Here is a 10,420-nt window from a genome sequence, read left to right on the forward strand (position 1 = left end):
AGGATGAAAGAGAGAGACCACCCGCAGAGGGTGAGAAGGGATTTTTTTTTAATATATTACTTATTATAATTATTAGTAATATTATTAATTTCACTTAAAAACGTGAAGAAAGTGTGACAACTTTGCCGAAACATGTTGTTTGAGCTTTCACGGTGTCCGTAGTTCCCCAGATGAGCGCGACGAACAAGCGTGTGCTTGCTACGCGCGTGCTTTCTCAGTGTTCATCACGAGCACGCGCGTATTTTGCCGCGTGGGCAGGGCGGAGCGGCAAGAAGACGAAGGGGGAACCGTATCTGATGGGGAAACGCGGATTGACATAACACCTGTGTGTGTTCTTATTACTAGTAACGTTGGCTATTTTTCAAGACGACATTAGCATGTTGTTGGTGTTTTTCTGGGAAATGTATTTTCTTTGATGTCTTTATGTGTAAACACTTCATTATTAATTTAACTGGTCATTTTTACCTGGACATGATAAAGTTAACGAAAATATTGAGCCTCTTGTTTAAACAGAGGACTGTAGAGTACCCAAAAAATGTTCTCAAGTAAGAGTAGCGTTACTTCGACATATTTTTACTGAAACACAAGTAAAAAGTAGTTGTCCAAAACGTCACTCAGATAACAGTAAAATATATTTGGTAGAATGTCTACTAAAGTACTGAGTAATAAAATCAGTTTCTTTCAATATAAAACTTTAATAAACAAACAAACTTTTTTTTTATCAAATATTCACCAGAAACGGACAGGAATTGTTATTGTAGTATAATAATAATAATAATAATAATAATAATAAAAATAATAATAAATGTATTCCTTTATTTGTACATTGCTATGAAAATATACAGTTTTGTTCATTGACCAGCAGGGGGCAGGATCACCTCAGTTTTATCTGGGGGGTGGGGAGGTCGCCGTACTGCTAATGTACCGCTAATGTACGCTAATTTTTACTCAGTCCATGCTGAGGACTGTGACTCCCCAGTGTTGAAGCACTGAGTAGTGACAGTGATTGTCCAAGTGTGCCGTTTGGAGATACCGAATGGAGACTCCGAATGGCACACTTGGACAACACCTGTACATCCTCATAAATAAATGTCCAAAATGACATTTATTTTTTGTGCTATTCATCATCATTCTTGAAATCCACGAGCAGAATACTTTATTCAGCAGATTTTGTTGAAGCAAAATTGTTCAATTTTTTGTGTGTTTCAAACATAATGGCTACAAACTACTTACAGTTAGAGTATTTTGACTGCAAAAATGGAAAATTTAGCTTGTCTTCTTCAAAAAGAGACCAAGCTTTTGCATGTACTCCAAATTGTTCAAGAACAGCAGCTGATTTAATTTGGGTATGTCTTTTCAGGGATTTTTGGTGATTTTGGTCCTGCCAGTTAAGGGGTTAAACACTTTTTTTTATTATTTTAAACTGAAAAAGTGAAATTAAAATAAAAACTATAAGTAAAAATTTTAAACTTCTTTTAAAATTTTGAAATTCTGTTATTTTTATCATTATACCATCAAATAATTACAAACAGAGAAACCGTACTGATCCAATTTCCATCTGAGGGCCTTTCTTTGCAGAAATCAATGATTTTCTTGACTTCAGCTGATTTGTTGATGGACCTCCGACGAAACGGAGTAAAACTCTTCTGACAGTGATGATTAAACCAAACCAGTTTTTGCCAGTTTTTAAATGATGCTCTTCACCTTTTTCAGTTTAAAGAGCTGCAAAGAAGTGAAACACACTTTATGTGAATACTCGCTAAAGAAACTACAGCTTGTTTTCTGTTTTAAAACCAGAGATCTGGTTGTTGTTCTGCACCCAGTCTTGGTATTTCTGCGTTAAGCAGCCAGTCAGAACCTCCTCCTGTCTCTGAGCAGCATCGCCTCCCTGAGCCTCGCTAATAGCGGCGCCTCGCTGGGTGATTGTTGTCATTTATTCCTGTCAGGTCAGATTGTGCTGGAGCCACAGCGAAGCCAAACGTGATGGATGCCACGTCACCAGTGCCACTGATTATAAATGCTCCTAACCTTCCAACACCAAGGAGGAAATGGGGGCGACTTGTGTGCAGAAATTCAGTTTAAGGGCAAGAAATGTGGTTTTAATAGCGCAGCGCTGAAGTCGTCAAAGATCCTTCACTCTAAAATAACGGCACAGGGTTTAAAGCCAAGTTATCAACTATTTTGAGTTTTTAAAGATCTGACTTCTTTGAGTTTTGGAAGGAGTTCTCGATTAGTTAATTTAGTTAAATATTCAAAGATTTTGCGTTAATTGACAGTTAAGTTGGGTTATTTTAATTTATCTTAAAGCTACAGTACGCAACTTTTATTAAAAAAAGTATTTGTTTACATATTTGTTGAAACTGTCACCATGTTACAGATAATCTGTGAAGAAAATTGGCTTCTTTGCCTTCTCCCAGTGCTAGTTAGAAACAACCAATCAGAGCCAGGAGGCGTGTCTTGGCGTGTCAATCACTCTTTTGCTTTCTTCTTTGGTACAGCTAGTTGGGAATGCTACAGCTAGTTAGCATAGCCACATTCAATGGCAGTTAAGCAGTTTTTCTGTAACGGTATGTTCCACATTTAGCAGCATGATGTTGATTGACAGCACTAAGACCCGCCTCCTGGCTCTGATTGGCTGTTTTTGGTTGGGAGTGGTTCATTCAAGAGGTGGAGGAGACTGATCTTTTCACAGATTGTCAACATGGTGACAGTTTAACAAATATGGAAAAAAAAATTTTTTATAAAAGTTACATTACCGTAGTTTTAAAGATGTCTTGTTTCCTGGTAACCGTTGATTCTTTTATCTCTGTTTTTCTTCCACGTTCTCCTTCCCATGGTGTTTTCTGCTCTTTGTGTTGTTGAGGCGCTGTGGAGGCAGAGCAGGCCTTGATGAAGAAAGTCTTCACTGACTACAACCTGAAGGTCCGGCCGGCTCGCACCCCCGAAGAGAGGGTGGTGGTCCGCGTGGGGATGATCCTCTCCTCCTTCGTTGGGCTGGTGAGCAAATATTTTACCTTTTATTTCCTGTTACGTCCATTAGAAAACTTTCCTGTTGATGTACAGACTATGTGGCTACACCACTCTCCTCAGTCTTGGCCGCTTTTAGAAGCACTTGAGAAACAAATAGAAGAATAAAAACATACAAAATATAAATTTTACATTACAGGTCCCCTTTAAATTGAGAGTGTTGTGGCTTTTGGTAATTAAAGCTTCATAACATCGATGTAGACGTCAGGATACGGAACAGCTGAAGCCCCGGTTGCCTCCAGTGAAGGTCAGCCTGCTTCCTTAAAGGAACAGGACTCTTTTGGCTCTGAAGGGACGCTGTGTTGGAAACGAGACGCTTGTTTGTCCACAGGTGATCAGTTGTCAGTAATGGCACAAATGTGTTTCAGAGCCCCGCTCTGCTCTGATGTCGCTGCAGCTGCCTTGCTAACATTCCTGTTTGTGTTTTAAATAGCCAGTCAAGCTCAGAAAGTCAGAGACAGAAGAACGGAAATCATTTCATCTTCAGCTTACTCGTCCAAAAATATTTTTAAAACTATCAATATTATGATGTTTTGGACTATTATTGTGCTTGTCTGACAACAACAAGCATATTATGCTTTACAAGCAGAACCTTTTCGGCTGCATTCAAACAATTTATTTATTATTAACTCAGATTTTTGTTGGATCCGTTGCAGTTTTTTTACTTGTTGTTTTACATCTTTCTATGTTTATATAATGGATTAATTTAGTTCATGTGCACATAAGTGACTTTCTCCATTTATTTTCATATTGCAACCAAAAACTTTAATTTATTTTAGGGGGTTTTGGTGTGATTGACCAACATATATATGGAGAGTCGATCATGCCACATTCCAATAAATAAATTACTTTTTAAATAATTATTTAAATGTGTAAATACAGAAACCATTTATTCAAATATAGAATTAATTGTCTCTGTTAAATATATTGATTTCATTTTAAAAACTACATATTTCATGTAGCTGTGCCTACAACTTTCAAACTTATTGGGCGGGATTACGGGAGACTCTGACGCCTGATTGGCTGCTTCATACAACAACTCAAGTCATCTTTCTGCTTAGTTTGTTACGACTCTGATGTCAATATTTTTTTTTAGGAGCTGCCATAATTTCACCAAATGTTGAACTCAAAACAGAAGACATAGGCAAACAGTTTTCTGTTTTTTTATTGAAACACGTAGGTTTTTGTCTTAAAGGTGCAGTACGTAACTTTTATATAAAATCATATTTTTTGCATGTTTGTTAAAACTGTTGCCATGTTGTGACAGTAAAATATGAGACAAATAATCTGTGAAATTATCACTCTCCTCCATCTATTACTGTTTGAAAACACCAAACCAACCAATCAGAGCCAGGAGGCAGGTCTTAGCGCTGTCAATCATCCTCATGTACTCACTGCTACATCTGCTAATAGTGGAGAAACATTTGTAACATTTGTAGCTATGCTAACTAGCCTTAGCATTCAATGCGCTACACTAGCTGCAGCGTATTAAAGAGCGCACACAGCATTGTGATTGACAGCGCTAAGCCCCGCCTCTTTGCTCTGATTGTTTCTAGACATCACTGGAGACTCAATTCTTTTTCTTTTTTCTTTCACAGATTCTCTCTCATTCCAAACTGTCATGACAAAATGACATTAAAAAAATTTTGTTATAAAAGTTTCATACTTGTCAGAGAATCTGAAATGTTTCAGATTATTAACACGCTGTTTCACATTTCCTTTCAGAATATGAAGAATGAGGAAATGAGCACCATTGTTGTCATGAACCTGGTAAGTTTAATGCAGTTCAGCTCTGTTTGTTGGTCCAGAACCACTCAGTAGTTTCTGGTTCTGATCACATTTTACGGTCGTTTCCATATTCAGAACAGAACAGTTGGAGTTCACTAGGCAGAATTAAAGCGTATGCAAATACTGTTATTTTCATGCAAATGCAAGGAAAATCACCCCTGAGGACTCGAATTAAAGTGGCGGAAAAACGAGAAGAGGGAGAAAAAGTGATGAAATGACAAAACGCTTCGCGTTTGTACTGAATGGGCAAAGTTTCTTCCTGCTGTTTTTTTGTTGTTGCTGTTTTTCTAAAAATCTACAAACTTTCTGTTCCTACAGGAATGGACGGATTATCGGCTCACCTGGAAACCCAAGCAGCACGATGGGATTGAGGTGCTGCGCGTCCCGTCTGGGAAGGTGTGGCTTCCTGACATCGTTCTCATCAATAAGTAAGTAAATCAACTTTTTATTTGTACTTTGATGTAAATAGAGGGATATGATGATCTTTACAACTTTTTCTTTTCAAATCTCTTCTGACATGATAAATTAATTTATTATAACTTTTACATCAGAGGAATGAAATGAGCTCAAAGTTGCCAAACGTTGCCTAGCAGCAGTGATGTCCCAACAGGAACACCAAATATGGGCATTAATGAAGAACCAAAAGGACAATCCCAAAAAAAAAAAAGATAAAAAGTATCCAGCTCAAATCTTGAGTTTATAAGGTGAAGATGGAAAAGGCGATATGTCCAAGTAGAAGGAGAAAATCAGGTGAAATGTCAAGGAGCAGCAGTTTGGAGACCTAGCAAACCAGCACCTTACCTGGAGATTTAAAGGCTTCCTGTAGAGAGACCATGACAAATGTGGACAAAACCGTTCATGTTCATGAAAATAAAAGGCTGTCAAATGGAATTGAATGATATTTAAAAATCCTCCAAAGGTGATAATACAGATTTCAGTAGGAACAGATGCTTATTTTCTTCTTCCTCTCTTTCTGATCTGTGACCTTTAGCCTTTTGGGAAATGTTACTAGTGTCCATTGTGAATCAAACCTTAAAATAAAATAAAATCAAGCAAATAAAGTAGCTCATTATTTTTGTTCATCCAAAACATGAAAGGGATTTCTACAGCAATGTATTAGGGTCATTGTGGAGAGACAAAAATGAATACATTTCCTCCAAAAATTCATCATTTTTGTGACTAATCTCAGAAATTCGACATTTGAAATTCTGATTTAAATTCTTTTTCTTTTTTTCTGACGTTAATCTAAAAATTTGATTTTTTTCTAGCAAATGTAATTTTTCCCAGAAGTTTTCTGAGATATATATATATATATAATATTTATTTATTTATTTTTTCCCACAGCGGCCCAAATTCACTGTAGTAGATTTTGCATATTTGCAGTATTAAAATGAAGACCTCTAGTTTCTTTTGGGCTCGATTTTCAGTAATAAGAACAGGATTTGGATCAAATTCTTTCAAAACGCTCACTGTGCTTAGCCAAGTTTAGGAAGAATAAAAGTTGGTTTGGTGCAACAGAGTTGGCTTTTTGGTGAAAATCTCTGGATAAACTTGGTTACAAAAACAAATAAATTTTGTTGTACTTTACATCTTCCTGTGTAAGAAAACTGTGTTGGTAACATATTCTTTAACCTGATTACAAATTAAAAGCTTCCATCTACATCTAAAGGCCAAATTTGTAGCAATTTTGAATTGCAGTTGGGGGCCACACAAAATCAGCCCAAGGGCCACAATGGCCCGTGGGCCTCACTTTGAACACCAGTGCATTACAGCATTCATTCAGTGATTAAAACTGCATGGCAATGCAGCAAATTAGAGACTCAAAGAGCAGAAAGAGGAGCCTTTATGTTCCCCGTATCCCCACACATGTGCATGCCCCCATTAACACCACTGTAACTGTCCCCACTGCTCTATTTATCAACACTTTATAGGCAATTAAGCCGCACGGCTCTCTAATAACTGGGCTGTTGGTGCCGTTCAGCAACTTCAGCACACGAGACCTTCATTTGGAACATCAACACACAAATATCTGCATCAACATAAGCCTCTGTGAGCTTCCCAATATGGCTGATCAATACTGCTCTTTTCAACAGCGCCGTCACAGATAGTAGGGTTTTATTTGGGCTAACACAAAGTCTGCTCAATTACCTGCATCATAAAAGCCTAAAACTGTGTACTGTGAGAAGGTTAAATCAGTCTCTAATTAACTTGATGTCTCTGTTTATCTGCCAGGGAAGCTTTGTGTACATGATCCAACGTTGGCCGGCCTAACTGCTTAGCTAATGTTTGGTCTTTACTGCTTATGCCACATAAAATGTTGTGAGTTTGGGTCAGAATGAGGCTACAGCCAACAGGAAACTCAGAAAGAAGTTTGTAAAAAGAAAGTGAAATCTTCTCTAACCATGTTGGTGAAGCTACATTTTATGGAGGGATATCTACATATACATGATGTATAAATTGGTGAAAACAAAGAACTAATGTGGCTATTTATTTAATAATCCATTTTTTTATTATCTTGTTTTTACATTTCAGTAGAGTAGCTGAATCAGAAAAATATTTATTGTGTGAGTCAAGGTTATAGCTACACAAAGTCAAGCTAACTAGTATTCAGATCCAAGCTAATTGCTCAGTAAAGTCAAAGCTAATCAAAATTACTGAGAGTTGAACAAACACTGAAAAAGAGTGAGAATAAAACATACTCAGTTCATTTTTTATAGCTGCTCTGATAAAAATTAAACACTTAACCAGAATTAAGCTAACCACTGTTCAGACTGAAGCTAACAGCGTCCCAGAGAGAAGCTAATATCTAATTTAAGAAATGATAACAGCTAATCAAAATTAATCTAACAGCTACATGAAGTTAAGTTAAAAGCAACAAAAAGTCATGCCAGTCACGGAAAGGAGTAACAGAAACTAAGCTAACAGCTAGCCAGAGCTAAGCTAACTAGTGCTCAGAGTGAAGCAAACAGTATTGTGTAATAAAGCTAACAGCTAATTAAAGAAATACTAACAGTCAAAGTTAATCTAAAAGCAACAAACAGTCATGCTAGTCACGAAAAAGGGTAACAGGGACTAAGCTAACAGCTAGCCAGTGTGCAGACTGATGCTAACAGCTAATTAAATAAATGCTAACAGCTAATCAAAGGTAATCTTACATCCACATAAAGTTAAGCTAAAAGCAACAATCAGTCATACTCGTCATTAGTAACAGGAACTAAGCTAACAGCTAGCCAGAGCTAAGCTAACCACTTTCCTGAACCTTCAAAGTTGGTTCACAATTGCAAATCACTTAGACTAAAAGCATCAAATAAAGGTAAACAAAAGCTGTAAAAGCGGTAAATGTTTTCTTCGTGTTCTGTTTGTAGTAACGACGGCGTGTTCGACGTTGCCCTTCAGGTCCACGTTCAGGTTTACAGTAACGGCAGGGTAACATGGACGCCTCCCGCTCTATACTGCAGCTCCTGTGGAGTCAAGGTGGGCAGACATTTTCTCCTCTTCCTGTTATTTTCCCTTACACACCTGTGCTTGTTTGTTTTTTTCTCCAGGTTACATATTTCCCGTTTGACTGGCAGAACTGCACCATGCAGTTTCGCTCTTACACGTACGATTCGACTGAGGTTGACCTGCAGTACGCGAGAGACTCGAAAGGCAAGGAGATCAAGGAGATCCAGTTGGATGGAGGCTTTAGTGGTGAGCTTCAAAATGTCCCTCCTTGTTATAAGTGAATTAACCTGTCAATAGAACTAGTATTTCTTCATCAGTATTAATGAATTATTGACTTAAAACCAGCTCTTGGTGGAAAGGTACTTATTTCAACTGTAGTAGGAACTAGATCAAAATTACTTGGTAATATTTTGTATTTTTGCAGTGTATTGGAGATTATCAAGGTGTCTGTGAATTAAAATGTTCCTGTTTTAATGTTTCTTGAGAGAGCAGCGAGTGGTACATCAGACACAAGCCAAGCAGGAAGATCACGAACGACGACACGTACGAGGAAATGACTTTCTACCTGATCATAGAGAGAAAACCTCTCTACTACATCATCAACATCATCATTCCCTGCATCCTCATCACAATCATCGCCATTTTCAACTTCTACCTGCCTCCAGATGCAGGTAAACACTTTTCACTCTCGCATACTTTGGAATATTGAAAAATTCATGGTCAACTCAACGACTACAAGAAAGTCCAGTGTCGGCACATTGTTATTTCACCGAACATGACCCAACATCTCTACATAAGGAGTTTTCACACCTAGTAGTCCAGTAGATTTGGTTCGATTGGGGACCAAAATTGCAACAAACATTGGGTTTAAGTGATGCTAACTCCCACCTGCAGCATAACTTAATGTCAAGATGCACACCTTTTCCACACCTTGCAATACAGGTAGTTTTGAAAAAATATTTAATAAATTCAAGAAATGTTTCCCCTACTATGAACCAAAACAACTTGGGTATAAAGTGAACTCTAACAGTTTCATGGTGTTTTGACACCTGATACTCCATTAGTTCGATTACGGAACAAAGATGTAATATTTGTCACATTTTCTGCTGCTGAGGTTTGTTTTCTCACCGCTTTGTGTCAAATGAACCAAACTAATTGAAGAACCTGTTCCCCTCCTCACCTGTGGTGGCGCTGCACAAAAAACAACTAAAGAAAATAGTGTGAAAACCTCTGAAGAAGACACTGAGGGCAACTTCCTTCTTCATGAAATGCAAATTAAAATAAAGTACCGTCAGATTTTAGCTATTGTAGGATTTCTCTTTTGTGTTTGTTAAAACACTGTACGCCATTTCTCCCACGAAGAGCCCTAGGCTAGCATGTTTGTTTTGGCTGTATTTACCCAGAATACCCTGTGTTGTAGTCCACTTCCTGCTTTTGGAGCAGACGCCAGTCCACTTGGTGTTCACATATGTGTTGGATCCGCACCAAAGTTCACTTTAACCAAACAGAGACCAAGGTTTGTAGATGGACCAGAGTTGGATTCACCAGACTTTCTAGATAAACAAACTGGAGTTTGAATAAAGCGGACCAATCAAAGCAAGTGAACACTAATTCAGAAAGACAGACTTCAAATTGGTTGGTTATGACTCCTACCAAACTGATGAAACAACTGAAGCTCCTGCTTTTATAGACCTACTAATGATCATCGTGAATCAAACACCAACTTAATTTTTCACACACAGCTTTTCTTTTACTGACTCCGGGATTGATCCAACTGATGCTCAACCGTTTCCCTCTCTACCAGGAGAGAAGATGGGTCTGTCCATCAATGTGCTGCTGACCCTGACTGTGTTCCTGCTGCTGCTGGCCGATAAGATCCCAGAGACCTCGCTGGGCGTCCCCATCATCGTCAACTACATCATGTTCACCATGATCTTGGTCACCTGCTCCGTCATCCTGAGCGTGGTCGTCCTCAACCTGCACCACCGCTCGCCCAACACCCACATGATGCCCATGTGGGTGCGCAAGGTCAGCTTCGCAGACGCAAAAGCATAAAACCAAACTGGGGATTTAGAAACTGTCACAATCTGGACACAAACAGCTGACAGTCTGGTAGACTCGGTTCGATCGGGGATTAAAATTGCAAAAAATTTTTTACATT

At 38.3% G+C, this 10,420-nt stretch overlaps 1 protein-coding gene across 1 annotated transcript in view; it reads left to right on the plus strand.

Annotated features, from left to right (window-relative positions):
* The first annotated feature begins 2,825 nt into the window (after positions 1–2,825).
* The window catches only part of chrnb1 (cholinergic receptor, nicotinic, beta 1 (muscle)), a 20,971-nt gene continuing 13,376 nt past the window's right edge, over positions 2,826–10,420 (plus strand). The window contains exons 1-7 of the mRNA XM_015024434.1: positions 2,826–2,997; positions 4,753–4,797; positions 5,134–5,243; positions 8,181–8,289; positions 8,361–8,505; positions 8,745–8,930; positions 10,064–10,287. Of these exons, the coding sequence (XP_014879920.1) occupies positions 2,890–2,997; positions 4,753–4,797; positions 5,134–5,243; positions 8,181–8,289; positions 8,361–8,505; positions 8,745–8,930; positions 10,064–10,287 (927 nt within the window). The 5' untranslated portion in view covers positions 2,826–2,889. The remainder of the gene's footprint in view (positions 2,998–4,752; positions 4,798–5,133; positions 5,244–8,180; positions 8,290–8,360; positions 8,506–8,744; positions 8,931–10,063; positions 10,288–10,420) is intronic.

Source organism: Poecilia latipinna, unplaced genomic scaffold (genome assembly GCF_001443285.1).
Source record: "Poecilia latipinna isolate Pla-1442-1.1 unplaced genomic scaffold, P_latipinna-1.0 Scaffold3649, whole genome shotgun sequence".
Lineage (NCBI taxonomy): Eukaryota > Metazoa > Chordata > Actinopteri > Cyprinodontiformes > Poeciliidae > Poecilia > Poecilia latipinna.